The sequence below is a fragment of the Cygnus olor genome, chromosome 5 (genome assembly GCF_009769625.2).
Source record: "Cygnus olor isolate bCygOlo1 chromosome 5, bCygOlo1.pri.v2, whole genome shotgun sequence".
NCBI lineage: Eukaryota > Metazoa > Chordata > Aves > Anseriformes > Anatidae > Cygnus > Cygnus olor.
In genome coordinates, this window is record NC_049173.1 from 23,318,105 (window position 1) to 23,338,281 (window position 20,177).

The 20,177-nt window shown below is 41.5% G+C and overlaps 1 protein-coding gene across 5 annotated transcripts; it reads right to left on the minus strand.

Moving 5' to 3' along the window:
* Positions 1 to 574: 574 nt before the first annotated feature.
* Positions 575 to 13,409, minus strand: CIPC (CLOCK interacting pacemaker). Of its 5 annotated transcripts, none has more exons than XM_040558450.1 (5): positions 13,286 to 13,408; positions 9,916 to 10,090; positions 8,828 to 8,997; positions 4,064 to 4,949; positions 575 to 2,738 (listed from the first exon to the last, which is right to left on the minus strand). In XM_040558450.1, exons 2-4 carry the CDS (start codon positions 9,986 to 9,988, stop codon positions 4,071 to 4,073), a joined length of 1,122 nt encoding a protein of 373 aa, XP_040414384.1. In that variant the 5' UTR covers positions 9,989 to 10,090; positions 13,286 to 13,408; the 3' UTR covers positions 575 to 2,738; positions 4,064 to 4,070. The 5 variants fall into 5 exon arrangements, with proteins under 5 accessions (XP_040414384.1, XP_040414382.1, XP_040414380.1 ...); XM_040558448.1 differs by adding an exon at positions 11,530 to 11,610 and having other exon boundaries at positions 575 to 4,949; positions 13,286 to 13,370; XM_040558446.1 differs by lacking the exon at positions 13,286 to 13,408 and adding exons at positions 11,530 to 11,610; positions 12,695 to 13,166 and having other exon boundaries at positions 575 to 4,949.
* Positions 13,410 to 20,177: the final 6,768 nt, after the last annotated feature.

The window sequence follows — 20,177 nt, forward strand, 5'->3', positions numbered from 1 at the left end:
AAGTTTGATCTTTGAACAAAGGAAAAAATAATGTAAGGATGGCCACACTTTGAAAAATGTGTTTTATTGAAAAGTAGGTATACAGATTCAGCTGAAGAACATTTCTCCTTCAAGAGAGGGAGCAAAATTTCACTCAAGTAACTCTTTCAGCAGCCAAGATACCCACTCTCTCACTTCACAATTCAGATTTTCTGCATATCTGGCTGACAGGATTGCGATAGTGTAGGAGTTCACCCCGCACAGACGGTGAGCATTATGTACAGTCATCACATGGAGATAACAGTTAAGATTCAAAAATTCTTCCAGGTTTCTCATGACAGATCTATGGCAATGGTCACCCACCGCAATGTATTTTTAGTGTTCTGTACAGCCCACTTTTACCCATGCTCCTCCCAGAAACCCTTTAATTCATACATACTGTTAAAGCTCACATGACGCCCTTTGGAGAGGAATCATAGTATCACTTTTGTGATCTGCACTTTCCCACATGGGAAACACGCTCTTGTGGAACTATGTAAAGCATGCTTTGGAATTAAGGACTTTGCAGTTCAACAGCATTAGACTAACCCATAGGCTTGTCAAGTATATACTTTATTTTATTCATATTTCACAGTCTGTTTCTATAAAGATTTAACAAAAAGGTCATGTTCTGTAACAGAGTTCTTAGACTACTTTATTCAAAGCTGGCAATGGAGACTTAAAAGTACAGAAAATGTTTACATTCCAACTAGAGCAGTAGAACTTCAAAAATACATAGCAAAAGTAATCAAAAATACCAACATTTATTAAAACTTAATAGAAAAACAGCAGTCTGTCTGAGCCATCAAGCTACCATGCATGCATGTCAGCAGCACCCGAAGCCCCAGCAGACCGTCTCACTGACTTTTGAGACTGGGACAGCTGTCTTCAGGCTAAGTTGTTAATGCAAAGTCTTACTCTTTCAAACACCAAAAATCTGTAAGTTTAGTGCTTACAGGTTTCCAATCAGAGGCTAATGTTTCTGCTCATCTCTACTGGACCAATTCCAGACCCTGTCCAGAATCAAGATCTATTCTGGTCCTAATACAGTCAACTAATTTTCTCAGAACAGCTCCAAGCTAACCTATTTTATTAAATTGCAGCCAAGAAAGGAAAGCTCTTACTGTTTAAAGCTTTACCAGGGCTTCCAAGAATAAAGGCAGCTATGAGAAACTGAATAGAAAGGTATTTCAGGATGGATTTATTATTAGGGGCCTTCAACAACCTTTTTTATTACTGCAAATCTTGATGAAACATTTATCTAGGGACATCCTATGGGGCCCCAGATTTACATATAATAGTTCTAGAATAGATTTTTCTAGTTCAGCAAATACTGTAAGTCTGGCCTGGTGGCTAGTAGATTTCTAACCAGCTGCTGGAATTTGTTCACAGACTTACTGAGATATATGCTAATATAAATTACACCAGCTGAAATGCCCATCATCTATAAGCACACGCTTCAGCCCACCCTCGGTGCTATTGGGAAAAGTGTATGTGTGGACTAAGTTTCCTCAGCTATGGTCTCCCTAAGTCAAAGGGCATCACCCTGCGAGGCCAGTTTTTCCCTTCCTTTTACACCATCAGAGCAGTGGAAATAGGATGGAGAAGAGACTCAATATTAGGAAAAATTTCTTTACTGTGAGGGTGGTCAAACACTGGAACAGGCTTCCTAGGGAAGCCTGACTCCATCACCTTGTTTTGTAGAACAATCACTTCCTAAAAATATATACATTCTTAACTTCCTATTCCCCTCTATAATTGATGGGTAGAAAAAGAATTTTAGGAAAAATAGAAAAGATATCCTATGCACTTTCCCACACCTCACCTTTATGCTTATTACAGGTATCAGACGAACGGAACTACTCCCTCCTCTCCTTCCTCTAAGAAGCTCAGAAGAAACAGTCTTATCTTCTGGGATTCTTTTGTGCAAATGGCCCAAGGCACCATCACATCTATGCCCCCAAATGTCATTCAATGGGGATATCACAGGTCCAGAAGAGCTGGATATGTCCTACATTATTACTCTGTATTATGCTGCCTTCAGTGTTGCTGGAGTTTGGATATTGCTGTGCTGTGAGTTATGAGACATACTATTACACACAATCGTAGCAGTTATATTTAGACAAAAAACATGATAGAACACAGCCTATGAAAATTTTTCTCTTAATAAATTCCCACGTACTGCACTAGCCTTCAGCAGGTGGGCAGGATACCAGAAAAGGCATTGCTATGAGTTTGTTACAGTTCAAGTAGGGCTCTAGGGTGAATCCTGCCACAAAATTTCTCTTTAAGCCTATAGGTAGTACAAGCTTGACTCACATTTCTCCTCTTTTTGAGGCACGTACAGCATTTCTTTTCATCACTCTAAAAAGGGGGAAAACCCCTTAGAGAGGGAAGCCCCTTACACTTTCTCTAATGCATGTATTTTAGGAAGACTACAAAAACATTCTTCACGGTCTTCTGCAATCTTGATTCTCAGAGGCATCAGAAAATGAAGAGGTCTAATCATAAATTAGCATGAGATCTGCTCTACTTTCAAGTTCCTCTTCTAAAAATCTGAAGCAGCTGATAGAAGTGATCAGAGCATCAAAATACCCAGTGACCTAGACAACATAATTTTTTGAAAGCATTTTCAAGTGGAAATGAACACACCATAAACAATCCAGATTTCTTACCCTTCTTAGGAAAAGACATTCTTAGCTCTCTTACGCAGCCTGCCTCTGAAAAAAAAAAAAAAACAACCCCACACTGGAGGGACTGACATAGTTAAGTGCTTAAATAAGCTGAAATGAAATAAGCATCCATAGAACAGCTTTTGCAACGTGACTACTGTGGATGCCTACTAATAAGGCCTAACATCTTATGCACAGTGTAACTATATTTCAAGGCAAGCAGGCTAGGAATGATAAATTGATGTGGAAGAAAGTGGTTTTGGTGTTTGTTTTATTTCTTTAAGTTCAAACTCAAGTAGGTCAAGTTTTTAGGAAGATTATCCAAGCTGACACCTCTTTTATAATAGATATATTCATCTGACTTCTCTCAATAAAGAGGGAGGGAAGGGAGATGGGAGAAGGACTTGTTACACCACAGGCCGTCGTCAAGCTCCTTTTCTTTTGAACCTCTCTCCTTTTTTCATACTCAGCAATCTGATTTCACAGCAAAAAAGGAGTTTAGTCTTGTAAGTTAAAGATACACAGATAAAATGGTAAGCAACCAGTCTCCCTATCCTATGTTAACACTGGTGAATGAGTATCTTCCTTATACCATATTTAAAACAGCCTCTGCAGTCTACCAAGAAAATCCAAAGCCACTTGCCTTGTGCACTTCTTAGCTATTAATGGGTAGTGCAAATAAACACGGATTTAGAACAAACACTTCCAACACAAGCCCTGCAATTTTCACTCATCTTCACAGACCAAAATCAAAAATATACTCATCAAAACAAGTCATTTCACTTATGTGCTAAGATACTCTTCACTTTGGTCAACGACTGCAACAAACACAGAATACTGCTGCAGCACAAGCAAACCTCCACTAGTTCAAATGTGTGATAACCCCAAAAGCAAGACACTGTCATGAAAACAAAAAAAAGACAGTGACAGTCTAAACTTATCACCCCACAAACCTAAGCTTCCTCTCCTCACACCAGCTCCCTTCATCTACTTGCAACTGCTGATGGCCCAATACTGGGGTCTGTTCTGCTGTTCCATTCTCAGAACTACCTGAAGATGGAAATAGGAAGAGGCATGCTACCAGAATACTGCAACTGGCTGTCTTCTCGCAGCAAGAACAAGACACGCCAGCAGAGCACATCCAAGCTTCTCAAGTCCAAGTAACTACAGAGTTAGCATGGAGTTCAAGGGCACGCTGAAGTCATAAGTATCCATCCTGTCAAGATCCCACGGTGCTATTCCAGTCCCACAACTGGCTCTGAAGACAAGTTGTTAATGGCATGCCACTTTGCAAGTCTTGGACTCAGAGAACGCTCAAGCAAAAGCCTGAGACAGGAAATAGGAGGCACAAAAATAACTTAACAGCTATGTACCTTTTTACTACATGTTTGGATAAGCGGAGTCTTCGAGGTTGCTATTAGCTTTCTCTGATCCTGTTAGAGATGCTTCTAGCTCTGCCCATGACTGCGGAGCATTGTTCTTTATTGCCTCTATGAAAAGCTGCGTTTGGTGCTTCAGCCTGTCCAGCTCAGCCTGAGTCACCTGGTTCTGATGAATGAGCTCCTTGGTTTTTAAAGTGATCTCCAGCAATCCTGACCTGCGCAGCACGACGAGCGTGTTCTGAAAACGTCTGCACTTGCTTTGCTGTTGCAACAGCAGCTCAGGGGTAGCGCAAGTCTCTTCTGGTATCAACGGGGGACTCCACACTGCAGATTGCATTGGCGTCTGTGCTGCACTCTCATTCTCATGAGGGGCACACTTTGCTGCCTGCAGAGTTCCAAAAGGCAAAAGGGGAGCCAGACCTGGGAGTTTCTGAGCATCAGCAGAAAGACGATGGAAACCAGAAAGGGCTGACACTTTCCCACTTGTCACCAAAGTTGAAGGATTCTGCTGATTAGAATCCTGAGGGGTCTTAAAGCTAACTGGTAGGTGGGCAAAAGGACTGGTAGGCAAACCTGTGCTCCTTGATACAGGGGAAGTCTCCATCTTGGGTGCTTCTGTGCAGAGTCGTTTATGGCAACTGGTTTCCTGACGATCCTCTAGATCAAAGGAGTGATCTCTCTTGCAAGGCTGTGGTGCTATTTTGGGATAAGAGTTCAGGATGGGCAGGTAGTTAGTGGAGTCATTTCTCTTTTTCCCAGCCGGGTGAGGGTTAATGGGAGGTGGGATTGATGGGTGAAGAAACACTAGCTGTGGCTGAGCTGGAATCACTTCAAAGGATGGCTGGACCGTCCAAGACTGGAGCTGGGAAGAACTGCCCTGAGAAGCATAAATGGGGACAAACAGAATTCTTACAACAATGCTGTAGAAAAGGACCAAAAACCCTTAAGCGAAACAGATGGACTGAGCCATTTCTTCATAATACTTGATATACTATTCACTATAACACATTGTGAGCAACCTTCCATCAAAATCATCCTTCTCTGCCAACAGAACATAACACTAGAATAGAAGCTGTAATCCATAATCCATTTATTATGGAATAGCAAATATTTAAAAACAATTCAATCTGAATTTATACATTCTTATTTAGGAAAGTTATTTAGGAAAGCATTACAGTGCATGCCTTTATTGTAAAATGCTAGTGTAAAATTATTACTGACTTGAGGCTAAATAAGAAGGGTACAGAAAACCTGAAATATAATTAAGCATCGCAGTTACGAAATATTCTAAAATAGGCAAAGACTGCTCAGATATTTGAGGAACAATTTAGACACCCTCTTTGTCGAAATGCAGCAACTATAATCCTGTCATTTCTATTCTTATAGCAGGCTTTTGAAATGGTTATTTAACATAGACGACAGCTGTTCAGTAAGTCTTCCAATCTTAAGTACGATACATGGTTTCAATAAATTTAAAACCATGAAGTTGGGGAAAAAATGCTGAATATCAATCAATTCAAGGAAAACTGTCTGTTGTAAGCCCCATGCAGTTGAATTCCACACCTTTGGTGAAATGGTGCGCACTGAAGCCTTAAAACCATTATATTTCAGGAAAGATGTTCAAGTTTTTATTCCCTCCCACAAGTCATATTCTTCAACGCAGGGGGGGAATACATCAATTTTACAAGACATTACTACCTCTTCCTTCTTAAATACACTACTAGGGATCTTTATGAGATCTCCTGGCCAGAAAGCATGCCTGCTTTTCTGTAAACATATCAAATGGTCTAGTAAGAGATGCTATTTCTGAGAAGAAAAAAAAAAAAAAAAAAACCACCACCACCACCATCTTACTTCCCATATATTTAAGTCATCACCATTACACGTACACTAATACAATATACTGGCAAGCTGCTCTTCCAATTCCTAAAGCTTACAACTTGGAACGTTACTGGCAGGCCTGCCAAGGGCACAGTTTTTAGCTAGCACTAAGACATTCTATTATTTTTGGAACTGACTCATCTGAAATCCATCTCCTTTACATCAGTCTCATAACGTTTAAACTAGCAAATGATAACGTGTTTTGCTAAAGTCCACTCCCCTCAGCAGAGGACTTTTAACTCATCAAAAGCAGGTACCATCCACTGATTTGGACACTAAAACTCAGAGATGAAATTTGTTTACCAACTGTGACACAGAATCCTTTTCATTCAGTAGGTGAGATGTTTATGTAACATGGGTACAGAACAACTACCTCTAAAAGTTAACATTATGTCCTTATTTCACAGAAGAAAGAACACGTTCAAAAGCAAGGTATCTGGAAATACGAGTGGTGAAGTGTATATAAAAGACCATGAGGAGTGGTGGCTGAGGGAACTGGGGCTGTTTAGTCTGGAGAAGGGAAGATCTTACTGCTCTCTACAACCACCTGAAAGGAAGGTGTGGGGAGCTGGGGGTCAGCCTCTTCTCACAGGTAACTAGTGATAGGACTAGAGGGAACGGCCTCAAGTTGCACCAGGGGAGGTTCAGGTTGGAAATTAGGAGACATTTCTTCTCAGGAAGAGCAGTCAGGCATTGGAATGGGGTGCCCAGGGAGGTGGTGGAGTCACCGTCCCTGGGGGTGTTCATGGAAAGGTTGGACCTGGTGCTTAGGGACATTGTTTAGTGGGTGACATTGGTAGTAGGGGGATGGTTGGACCAGATGATCTTGGAGGTCTTTTCTGACCTTAATGATTCTATTCTATGATTCTAACATCAGGCAGAAGATGCAGTCTTAGGAAGCAAGGCTTTGGGGTCAGAAGTTGTCATTTACTGTACATTTATACAATACCTAGCACACCGGAGACCCAAATTCATTGAGGCCAAGAGAACTGTGGTAACTCTTCATCTTGCTTGTTCTTTTCTTAGCTTCGCTATTCACTTTCTTGTCCTTTCCACTTCTATTAAGTTCTGCTCTTGTTCTCCTACACAAAATCTAACTTTCATTAGAGGAGACATTTATTTTTACTAATTCTGCAGTTGTGTTTTTTGTTTGTTTGTTTCTTTTAAAAGAAGGCTAATGTCCTGCAAATATCAGCACCACTCATCTAGAAAGCTTTCCTGCTTATTAAGGACTTTGACGAGACTTAGAGAAACCTTGCCACAGCAGTACTGAGTTTCAGAGAATTAAGCCCTGCCTCATTTTTTGTAACGCTGTTAGCTGTTTACACTCTGAAACCAGGACAGCAGGTAAACATCACCATGCAGGATCAGAGCGGATCTAGACAGGAGGATGATTCTGACTGAAAGTGGAACAAATAAACTGCAGTAACTGGGGATGCTGTGTTATTTTGGTCCAGTGAGCCCAACTGAGCACTGTGTTGAAAAGACCATCTTAATAGGATGACCAGCATCACTACCTGAGGTAACCAGGCCTAGTGGAAAGAGCTAGAAAGATGCTTCATCATTCTCACCTCGACTTGTTGCTTTTGTTTATTGAAATAAACATTTTTCAATGTAACATGATTGTCCTTAGATTTGAACGTTACTATGTACTGCTGAAAAGAACCGAGTCTGTTAATTTTATCTACCTTTTCCTCCCCACTTTTCCCCTTTGCCCCACTACCAACTTTTATGTTATATGTATTATTTAGCTACTTCTCCCAGCTGTTTGTGACATGAGCAAGATTTTAACATGAAACTACCACTACAATCACAGTTTAATTTTTGAGCCCCAGGCCAGCAGCCTTTGGTGAAGCTTGCCTCTTTCCTACTACATGAAAACTTCAGCATTTGTTTAGACAGTACTTTGTCCACGCATCTAGGAACATGACTATAAAACGAAATTGTTTCTTGTCAAGCTAAAGCACAACGCTCAGATCAGAATTAACTCCTCCACAAATGCATAACCTGCCAAATACTAACAGAAACCCATCTCCGTGCTAGCACTGACACAGCATCCAAGTTGAACAGGTTTTGCTTGTTTTCAGAACAGATTCCATAGAAAAAGAATCAAGATCTATACTTTCCCCCTTCTCACTGTATTCTCAGAAGTATTCTAATCATAAAAAAGGCTCTAGAACTTTTCTTCTGCTAAGAAAACATGAGTAGAAGCAAGAAGTCTAGTAGTATGGCAATACTTTGAACTTTTAGCTCTTGCACCTTCTGTTACAATGCAGAACATTTCAATGTCTCGCATAAGTGTTGGAAGAAAAACACATAACGTGATATTGGAAGATATCAACAGAGAATATAATTGTTGCAGTGAGAGCCATCACATGTAATTAAGAGAAACAACCTTTGAAGTAAACGTACCACGGCTAACTTTAGGTACAGGTTTAATTTGTTCATTTATAACATTCTGGATTAGGGTTTCACATCACATATAAGCACCTTTAGGACCTAAGAACTAGCAAGCAAAAGCAGTCATCCTACTTTACTGTCTAAATTGAATGAATAAGAAAACATCAAATTCCAAAAGGAAAAACACTTTTTTTTGTTCGATCTTTGGTGCTATTTACATAACATTCATGAAGATCTATTTTTTGCAGATTCATTTGAGACAAAGAGCAAATGTAGCAGAGCCTCTAATGTGTCACATTTTCCCTTTCTTAGTGATTTCAGCTGCCCCTCAAAAGAACAGGCTGTCACTAACAAAACTTTTCAGGCTGCTCTTTGCTTTCCAGACTGTAACTTCCTACAAATCTTTTTTGAAAGGAAAATAGTTAAAAAAAATAGAAACTTGTAATATTTTCCAATATATTATTCCTTCCTTACCTGCTTAACAAGAACGTTTTTCATCACGACCATAGGAGAAAGTGCAGGAAAGGAGTTGCTTGTGGTCACCGGGCATGGCCAAGGCCCATCCTCTGCGTTCCAACACAACGCGTTCAGCACGTCCTCCGAGTCAGTCTGCTCCATAGCACTCAGGCACTCCGAACTTCCATCTGCCAGAGGTGGAATTCAGCTGTCAGTTGTTTCACATACAGCACACTTGCTACCTCCTTTCTGTTCTATGATTCTGTTTCCTTTCAACCGAGCCAACAATGAGTAATAAAGTTTGATTCTGGAATACCAATAAAATTAGAACTGTTGTGACAGCTGTTGAATGGCCTTTATTAAAAGGCTTCATATTTCAGGACAGTTCTCATGCAGGTATTGTCTCCCACAAAAAAACGATTACTTTTTGTTCTTTTGTATTTAGTCTCCAAGGAACTACACACTATTATGGAGACAGCTCCAAAGCTTGGTGCAGGAAAGAACTACAAGCTCCAACACTGCCACAGCTGCAGTCTGTGCTGCAGTCATTTTGTATCTTGACATCTATCTACAAATCCAGTAATGCAGCTCTCTCTCATTAAAGTTAAAGCATTAGATTAAGCATTTTTAACATTTAAAGCCAATCTTTGCACAGTTTTGTGGATTATTAAAACATAACACCATTTACATTTTACTGATGTTATAAAAGTCACTCTTTTATTAGGCTCCACTGACAATCTAGTCAAATTGTAAGAGATATTAGATGGCATAATCCAATAGTTCACTGATCACTGGCAAAGAACAAAAATTAATCTTTCCATTCCTACTTCTGGATTCTGAAGTCTAAGATTCTTCCATTCATTTCTTTATTAGGCACATTTTAAATTCCCATGCCTTTAAATGTACACAACGAACACGAAGCTCCACTCCAAAAAAGGATTGATGGTAGGATGATTTTTCAACCTTAGATACAGACCCTAACATGTAACCAGAGACAAACCATAAGAGGTCATAATTAGATTTGTGTAACAACACCAACAAACACAAAGTCTGAGAGAGAGAAAAAAAAAAAACAGAAAAAAAAGTAATGTAGTCTTTTTCTAAACCTGAGTATCCAGAGTCCTTGTCAGATTCAGTTGCCGCCATGCTGAAGTGATGGTTCAAGCTCTTCATTGCCATCAGTTTGCCCAATAGTTTCTTGAGGGTCTCAGTACGCAACTATTTTGTCTCCATGCTTCCACAGTGCTGGAGGCACTTTTCAACACCTTTTCCATTGAGGAACTACAAAAACAGTTAAAACAAAATAGAGACTTCCTCTGAATCTAATGAAAATTCCAACACTATAAGTCAACAAAGGCGGCTACACATGTCCTTAGAGAAATCTGGTTATCTAAGGTGTGAGGCATTTGTTAAGCAATCTGTAGAATTCAACAGAATTCCCAGCTTCACATTCGCTATGTTTATCACACAGTAAGTCTAGCAAAGACCTCCCAGTAAAACCAGTTCATGCCCTGCAAAATACTCTAAACCATGCATGTTTAACAACACATTACAGAACAGAAAAGATAGGCAGCAATTTTTTGCTTCAGCTAACATGTTACTTAATAGAGCTTTCGGGACTCAAGTCTTCCCTCTGCTTCAGACTGATATTTAAAGTTTCAAGAAAGATCCCACAACCCAATCTTTCAGTCCCCTGCACCAACTGCAAGGGAACAATATCACAGTAGACATGGCTTTTGAGTCCTTTAGCATAGATTAAAATGACGTTGAAAAGCCTAAGGCATAGGAAGAATGAAATTAACTGCAGCAGAAATACAGTATGGATTTTTTTTTTTATATATTTTTTAAAACACATTATTACTGTGAGCACCATCAATGAATTGAAAGAATTTTAAAGAACTACGGACATGGATGCAGTGGACGGGGCAGAATGAACCTGTGTCATTCATCTCCTTCCTTCAGCAGCTGAGCAAGTCAAGCATAGAGCACAGGTCAGCCAGTTTTACTGAACTACCTGAAGTAGAATTGTTTCATACTTAAAATTACTGACTAAAATACATAGCAGATTAATCTGGAAAGCACACTGCTGTAGTTATTTCTAACTCTGTTACGATTTCTGACAGACAAGGCAATAATCCATTACTGTGCACATCAAGTTAGGAAATAGGAATGTAATTTCTTGAACTGCCAAAAGTGCAATGTGCAATTCTAGATTGCTCTGAAGTTCAGCACCATGGGTAACCAAGATAATATAGAAGATACATTGTATATGGTTGTTATCTGTAATTAAATCAAGACTCTCTGAGTGAAGTGGCATAGTTGTGCATCTCTTTTCACACTGCCAGTAAATTAAGTGGGGACTTCCAGAACAGAAGCATCTCGAATGAGTCAAAGAACGAGATGTAGATAGAAAACTAACATATTAGAGCCACTTCTCCACCCATAAAGGCAAAACAAGCTAAAAGCTAGTCATAAACATTTTTCAAGAATTAAAGTTGTTCAGTCCACACCTATCTTACAAACAGCTACCCCAGGCACCAAATCCCCAAACAAGTCAGCTGTGCTGGGTGAAGCCCATAGAACAAATAGCGCTGAACCTCCAAAGCTGTGGTTTTGTTATTACAGTCTGTTTCACTCTCAGAGTGAGGTAAGTCTTGTGATCAGAGAACATGCTGGGGATGAAGAAATCCATACTGCTAAAGGTGCAACACATACTATACCTGCAATCACTCCTGGTGGAGTCTCGGCCTTAGAAATGCCTCCTCACACCCTTTCAAAACAAGAACTCTGGAAGGCTGAAACTAAAACCAACAAACCCCAGAAAAATGTAGTTACATTACGACCTTCTATACCACATACTCATCACAACATTCAGCTGCTTCCTAAAGGTAGGTGGGCTTGCTAAGTCTAAAAGTTCCTGCTTCTCTTATAAAAGAAAGATGAGACTGGCTAACAGAAAAGCAACAGGATTAAATGCAGAAATTGTCTAACAGTATCTGTATAAATTATGTTTCTATGAAGCAACCCTTTCAAGTTGTATCTCTTGTTAGAGCTGTATATTTAAATCACAAAGACAGGAACTCAGGAGACCACATAATAGTCAGATCAGCAGCCCATTAACAGCAGTATCCAGTGATAGTTACATCTAATGATGCTGCAGCAGATACATTGTGGAACAAACTACGCTGAAACGCAAATTTCATCTTAAACCCTGACACCTGGTTGTTAGAATTGTGCTCTAAGTTCTTGAGCCTGGGCACCTCCAGTGATGAACTCTGTACATTAGATAACTGTGGTGAGATGCTACTGTGACCACCTACAAAACCACAAGCAAGACAGAAAAATGCTCAACAGAACAGAACTTCTTCAGTAGCCTTCTGCCTCATTTTTCTGTCTTCAGTCACACCTGCTGACCTGCTAACAGATAGAGGACAGACATAACTACATAAAATCAACCTAGATACTATCCCTCCTTTGGGATCCTTAACAGAATCTTCTAATAAAGTCTTGTCAAGGGATTCTGATCAGGAAACCCAGTAAGAAAAGCATGTAATTTTATCATAGAGAAAAAATGCTGGCACTTCAAGGTAAATATCAACATATACATCTTAATCAGTATGAATTTTAACTGGGTTAAAAATTACAAAATATAAATCCCGCTTCACTGTCTCTTTCACTAACAGAACAGCTCAGCTGAATGCTCATGGCACAAACAAGTTTAAATGGAAGATGAGGGTTAAGTCCTGGTCCATGCTTCTATTGCTTACCCCTCTCCAAAACAAAAGTATTTCTCTTAAGGAAGCGATATGTACGGATGTTAATCTCCAAAAATCAGAAGTGGACACAGAACGAGGGCTAGATGTGAGTTTAATGCAAACACCCCACCTGTTAGCCTCACATCACAGGGTCATTGAGCATCCCGAGCTGGAAGGGACCAAAAAGCTCATCGAGTCCAACCCCTGGGTCCACACGGGACCACCCAAACATCAGGCCCTACGTCTGGAGTTCAAGAAGCGTTTGGCCGATGCTCTGAACATGCCCGGTGCCGTGACCACTGCCCCGGGAGCCTGTCCCAGTGCCCGACCCCCCCGGTGCAGAACCTTTCCCTAGCACCCAGCCTGACCCTGCCCTGTCCCAGCTCTACGCCGTTCCCTCGGGACCCGTCACGGGAAGGTCTGGGAAGGGCTGGCACCTCTTCTTCTGTTCCCTTCGGAAAACAACAAACCGAGCACAACCCACAGTGAAGCGGGCACTGGGACCCCCCGGAGGCTCTCCCTCCCTCCCTCCCTCCGCTGCGGCGACAGCCTCACGGCGGGCCCGGCGAGGCCCCGCGCAGCCAGCCCGAGCGAGCCTCCCTTGGGGCCCTCCATCGCTCCCAGCCCCCTGGGGCAGCCCCTCTGGGCCCTCCAGCGCCCCCGAGCCCCGCGGCCGCCCCCCGCCGCCCCCGGGGCCGGCCTGGGCCGCGCCGCCCCTCACCTGCCCGCGGGCCGCCTCAGCGCCGCCCGCTCCACGCATGCGCGGCGCCGCCACCATGGCACTCCGACCTCCCCGGCAGCGCCCAGCGCCCGGCCCGCGGCGCGCACGCGCAGCTCCGCTGCCTGCCCCCCTCTAATGGCGGGAGGGGGGCGGTGTCTTGGCGGCGGCGCCACCTGAGGGGAGAAGGCGGGAGGGCGCTCAGGGGTTGTGGCCACAGGCCGTGGAGCGCTGTGAGGGAGGGGTGTGCAGCTGTAGGTGCACAAACGGCCGTCAGGTCTGTCAGGGAGAAGGGCTAGCCCGAGGTGTCGATTTGAAAGCCCTCTGGGGAGCCGCCTCACCGTCAGGGAGGCGGCAGGAAAGAGGGTTGTCGCTGGAAAAGCGGGGGTGCATCCAGCTGGCCGTGTGCCCTCGGCCCAGCGGGGGTGTGAGGGCTTGGAAATGTGTGCTGCCCGGCCTGGGCTCCTGAGGGGTCCAGACAGGTGAGCAGGGCCAGGAATTTGGGATGCTGCTGGTGTTTCCAAGCGCTGTGCAAAAAGTACAGTTCAACGCCCTCACAGGAGTCCAGGCTACTCTAGAGGCTGTCATACCCCAGGAGTGAGAGGGCAGCAAAAGCCAAGCGCTAACAGCCATGTACAAAGTGGAGGAGGCAGTATCAAAGGTCCAAAGACTTTAAGTTTGTCATCTCAGAGGGAAAAGAGCAAATGGAGGAGCTGTCATGAGCAAATGAGGAGCAAGATACCCTTATTCTTCTACACGGTAAATACAAGATAGTGAAAGGAGCGTGTAGATTTGCTTTCCATGAACTGCAGAAAAGCAAGGGCGAATAAGTAGGTGGAAGTGGATCTTTTGGATCAATGAATACAGCAAGAATGACTATTCTTATTCTGAGAACTCCATAAACACTGCCAGCACCTAAAAGTCTGTCAGAATATTTTGCATTTGGAGATGAAAAGCAATTTCATGAGAGAAAACAGAAAGGGGGTGTGTAGAAGGGCTGAGCAGCAACAATGATGTCCCTTGAATAGAACCATAGAATATCCCAAGTTGGAAGGGACCCACAAGGATCATCTAGTCCAACTCCTGGCACCACACAGGTCTACCCAAAAATTCAGACCATATGACTAAGAGCACAGTCCAAATGCTTCTTAAACTCTGACAGCCTTGGTGCCATGACTACATCCTTCAGGAGCCTGTTCCAGTGCGCGACAGCCCTCTCGGTGGAGAACCTTTTCTTGATATCCAGACTGAACCTCCCCTGTCACAGCTTTACACCATTCTTGTGGGCCTTATCGCTGGTCACTAAAGAGATTAGATCAGTGCCTGCCCCTCCACTCCCCCTCATGAAGAAGCTGTAGAGCGCGATGAGGTCTCCCCTCAGCTGCCTCTCCTCCAGGCTGAACAGGCCCAGTGACCTCAGCCGTTCCTCGTACGTCTTCCCCTCTAGGCCCTTCACCATCTTAGTAGCCCTCCTCTGGACACTCTCCAACAGTTTTACGTCCTTTTTGTACTGTGGTTCCCAGAACTGCACACTGTACGCGAGGTGAGGCCGCACCAGCGCAGAGCAGAGCGAGAAAATCACTTCCCTCGACCGACTAGCAATGCTGTGCTTGATGCACCCCAGGATATGGCTAGCCCTCCTGGCTGCCAGGGCACACTGGTGGAATAAGCAGGTGGAAGTGGATCTTCTCTATCAATGAATACAGCAAGAATGACTATTCTTGTTCTAAGAACTCCATAAACACTGCTAGCATCCAGAAGTCTGTCGGAATATTTTGCATTTGGAGATGAAAAGCAATTTCATGAGAGAAAACTGAAAAGGGGTGTGTAGAAGGGCTGAGCAATGACAATGATTTCCCTGAATAGCAATATATGAAAGAAATACTTTGATTGTTATGATGGTCTTGTTAAAAAACTGAATCATGCTTCTTTAAAAGATCAACATGATCTAATAATTCCTGGTTGGAAAAGAAAAGGACCTTTAATCTCAGCACAGTCTCGCAAAAAATGTGGCACATACAAATCAAACAAAAATGCCTGGGACGATGCGAAATGACATTGCCATTTTGAAAAAGTGACAGAATGGGTTCTAGTCCTACTAATTCAAAGTGCTGTGAGAGAATGGTAGTTACACATACTTCTAGAATGCATTTTTGAGTATTTAAATACCAGAGCTGGCTCTGCGTACATCTGAACTGTACTGTGAGATGTATGATATCTAAGCTGCAGATTGGGATCCCTTACAGTTTCGGATGTTTGGGTTCTGAGGAAAAGCGTGTTAAGAATGCTGTTGCATCATGGTGTTTGCTCAGGCATGGTCCTGATTGCCGTATCCCCAGAAACAACCCTCACTGATGGCCACAGAGACCAGATTTCTCAGAATATGGAGTGCCCGTGGGTGCGCACTGAAAACAGCTCATCAGAGAGCAACCTGTATATGGGAGACAACCTGCCCGTCAGTTCAGGTGATTCAGAACAGACCTCAACTGTGTGAAACCAGGCCTTCATCCAAGAGACAACAGGTAGGAGAACTGAATTACTGTCTTCTTCATAGAGAATTTTTCTCAAGGTAGTCAAGGTAAACATCTGTTTTAAATAAATTAAATCTTATCACCTGAATTCTCCCTGAATTCAGTTGAATTAAACCTTAGGTTTGTATTGAGCGCTATCGCCTGAATTCTTCCTGCTCTAAAACATGACTTTTTTGTGGTTTTAATAATATATGTAATTTTTCCTTTCCTTCATTTGATTCTTCATTGGTACAAAGTCTCATTTACTGTGTGCTTTCAGTGATCACTGTCAGTTACAACAGGATGTTTTCCTTTTTTCATATGCTGCACTGTGGTTTGTTTCTTTATCCTAAAGGTGAGCATTTTGGCAAATGACTGTTAACTTTTCATTCACTTCATTGTTTATTTTGGTAATGCAACAGGAAAAGAGTGAAAAGAACATGGGTAAAGTATGACCGCATGTTTACTCAGTTTAGGTGTTTCAACATTTTAATTTTTTAAAAGAGGTGTTAAATCTCTTCTTCCAGGAAAAGATGTAGAAATAATCTTTGATGACTTAAGAGGGACAAAAGCGAGTATTTATCCAATGAAGCAGTTAAATAATAGGTCTTAAGTGTTAACTGAATAATTAAAGATGATGATGCATGGACTTCATATACATGCTTATGGAACAAAGAATCTTTTGTCCTAACTCAGCAGCAGAAAGAAATTTTTGGCACACAGCGGAAGTAAAGCATAACCAGGTCAGAAGAACATGGTTTCAAAATGCATTGTCTGAAATGGAGAGGTTAGGTGTTTGTTTGAAAACAACAAGTACTCAGTCTATTTTCTTTATACCTTCACTGATTTCTTTTGCTGTCACTAACAAAATACATTTCAGTAGATACTGCATTAAATTAGCCTGCAAATAAATAGCTTTATACATCTCACTTCATTGAACCAAAGTCCAACTTCTGTATTTGATACAGATATCTTGGTTCCTTTTATTATTCATTTTTGTCATTTTAATACATTAATAGGAGAATATTGTTCAAATGATGCCTTTAAGTTTTTGTCAGTCTTAACCAAAGAATGAATAGATACGGATACAAGTATTTGCTTTACATTTCAGCAGAGGGGCGCTAGATCTCAAACACGTTTCCTTTCAGATTTGTGTTAGCTGGGTTGCTGTACATTGAAACAATAAAATCTGTTTAAAAAGACATCCCACATACATTTTTTTAATAATTAATATCTTATTTAATACGTATTAAAGCATGAAAGATATTTTGTGATCACCTACTCTGACCTAAAGTTTTCACAGGTCATAGAGTTTCACCCAGCTTTCACGTAACAAATTTTTTCTCTAGAGAAGTATTTCAGCATTGACTTGTTTTTCTTCTACATTTCAAGTTTATCTAGCAATGCCTCCTTTTCACACACAAGATACACATCTTTCAGATTAAGGTGTCCGTCTGCAACTACATCTTACCATAAATGTCTCCAAATTAAGAGAAAGCAGAATAAAAGTTATTTAACAACAACGGATGAATAGCAAAGATGGTATACCACATGTAAAATAAGCATCTTCAATCCTCTTGACTCTCTTCTTTATTGCATTATGTTGGAGGACAACAAAGATAGCTTTAATACCACCTTTGCAACTCCTAGGCTCTTAGGGCAAATAAGAAGTTGGGGCAAATATGTAAACGAGCAGCCCCAGGGGCTGCTTTTAACTTGTGCAGCATCAGACTTCAGCAGTCCAGAGTACTTTGGAGGGCAGCATGCTCTCTAATAACCTCCAGCAGACTCTTACTCTTTTCTGGGTCTCCAATACAGTCTCCAGTGTGGGGAAGGCTGCAAGGTGTGGAAAGGTGGCTGTATTTAATTTAACCGGTGCAATGCAGTCAGGGAGATCTCCTCATGATATTGTTATTTTCTGATGAGGGAACATACAGGATTTACAGTGTTGTCATGTAAGAGATACTGTTTACTCCAGAGTGGGATAGTTGGCACGTTTTGCTGGAGATCAAAAGATGTTTGGGTTTGGGTTTTAAGTGCTGGTGGTTGCTTTGGGTTGTTTGTGTGTGTGTCTCTCACAAATAATGAGTCTGCTAAGGTCATCTTTACTGGCTGTTTGATATGGACCGTAACTTGTCCAATGTCTTCATTTTTCTAGTTGCATCTTAATTTTGTGAACCTGAGAATGGTGCAATGTACCTTCGCGTTCTCTGTGGCTTTCTGCATTCTTGCATTATTTCTAATAACCACTGGGTGTCGCATGTCTCTTTGGATTGCATAGATGGAGAAGGTCAAACTTGGTCCAATCAAGGACTGTGGACATTTTTTTTCGGAATGAAAAGGGCTTTATTTAATTTACATAAAATAACAATAAATACTCCTAAATCTTCCTTTAAAACAACATTATTTATATAGCAAGGACAGCAAGTACAACAGCCTAATTCTCCACAGGGTTTTGATTTATTCCCAATGCCATTTTCCCAGAATGACACATTGTTTGGTGGAAAAAAACTAAGATGTCAGTAGGTAATTAAAGATAGTCTGATAGCGCAAATGCATAATGTAGCAGAATTAAGGCTGCACTGGCAATCTCAAATCTGTAATTTCCTAATTGATGAGAAGAGCACATAACTGTATTTGAGAATATTATTGTGATAAGGATTTTGGCCTGTTACTTCCTATCATTTTTAAAAGCAAATGAAAAGGCAAGAATTCATTACTTTATGTGCAAGGCTAACAAATGTACCTCATGCAGAAGAGAATTTGGACTTTGACCCTTCAGTATAGACGTCTACTAGGGATTAAAGGAATAGCCATGTTAATCGCACATAGAAGGATTAAGTTTTCTACAAACTAGTCTGTAAGGAGATCATATGATACAGTAACGTTGATGCAGCCGTGTGTTGTGCCTCATAATACAGATAGCACAGAGCCCAGGATATGGACTGGACGTAGGCTTCCCCAAAAGCTCGGGTGCCATTTGTGACTCACTTTCCCTGTAGGTTTGTTACTTTGATGGCTGAATTCATCTCTGGGTCCTCTTATAGTGCTTGGGGCTTGGCTTGTTAATATGACAGTGAAACATACAGAATTACTAGAGCCATATGTAGATCTGGCTTCTGATTCCCAGGGTAAAATACGACCCTCTGTGATAGGGGACGTAGAGGGATCCATTTTACCTTTAGCTTGGAAATCTATGCTGCACAGGCAGCCACTAAACAGTTTGTGTCCAAGGCTATGAGAGTTGTGAGGTCTTTCTTGTAGGAGCAGATGAAGCTGAGGGCTGATTTTTCCAACAACCTATCTATAATGAAGCCAAAAGCGAATGGACTTTTATGAGACTAGTAGAAGGCAGGGCCTTGACTGCAGTCCTCACAGATCTTCAGACCAACTATTGAGTGTAGCAGCTCTTCTGAAGAGGTCTGGTTGTACAGGAGGATGTTCATATCAACTGGAACTGAATGCTTTTGGTCTGGAGTCATTTCTGGGTCTCGCTGAGCCTCATGAGTATGTTTGCTAGCCTCTCTTCAGGGAGAAACTAAGAAACAGTTCTGGTTTCAAGGGAGCTAGCAGAATGCACAGAAGATACCAATTAGATTCCTAAACGACACGCAGGGCTGATTTCTGTTGTTGTGCTGAATTGAGGAGGAGCTGTTGAGGGCTAGCCGGTTTTAAAAATGGGGCCACTAATTTGCATGTTTTGGGGAAAATTAACAGCTGCTTGAAATCTTTCTGACAATATTTGTCTTTCAGATTGCATTGATTTAACAGGAGTAAAACCTTTAGCACAAATGTGTCAGTGTTGCTGAAAAGCTCACTGAAAAATTACCTAAATATTTTATTTTGACTTTTACAGTAGTAAATGCAATGTTAATCACTACAGTACAAAGCTAAAAGGAAATAAAATAGAAAGCAAATTGGGTGATGTTGCTTTTTCCATGTTGCTGTTTCAAATTGAAATGTAGTCACTGGTTTTGGTCAAAACTTTTGAAATCTTGGAATGTCCTGGAAAGTGAAAATGCTCTTTTATTAAATACTTCTTTTATTAAAATGAATAAGACCCTCTAAATGTACAGCCTGTTGGAACTGTTTTAAAAATTTTATCAAATTCCTCAAGTGCTATTGTTACAGTGGTCAGGTAAAATGGAGGGTTGCATAGAGGGAACAGTAATGCCTGAACAATGTAAATTTCTGATCCTGCAATAGTTTATATAACCGGATTTGTAATACCCTTCTCTAATACTGTTTTCATTCGTGTCGTTGCTTCATGGAATGAAATAGCATTGCTACAAGATGTTCGTGTGTTCCTGCAGCCGGTGGAAAGAAACCTGTAATGGAATATCAGAAATGGCAGGCATACCCAGGCTGTCGTGTGCTGACCAGCT

Coding starts and splice junctions, on each gene's coding strand:
- CIPC (XM_040558451.1), bottom strand. CDS start 9,988: ATGGCAATGAAGAGCTTGAACCATCACTTCAGCATGGCGGCAACTGAA. Junction 8,998..9,915: donor CAAGGACTCTGGATACTCAG/GTTTAGAAAAAG, acceptor CACCTCTGGCAG/ATGGAAGTTCGGAGTGCCTG. Junction 4,950..8,827: donor AAAACGTTCTTGTTAAGCAG/GTAAGGAAGGAA, acceptor TATGCTTCTCAG/GGCAGTTCTTCCCAGCTCCA.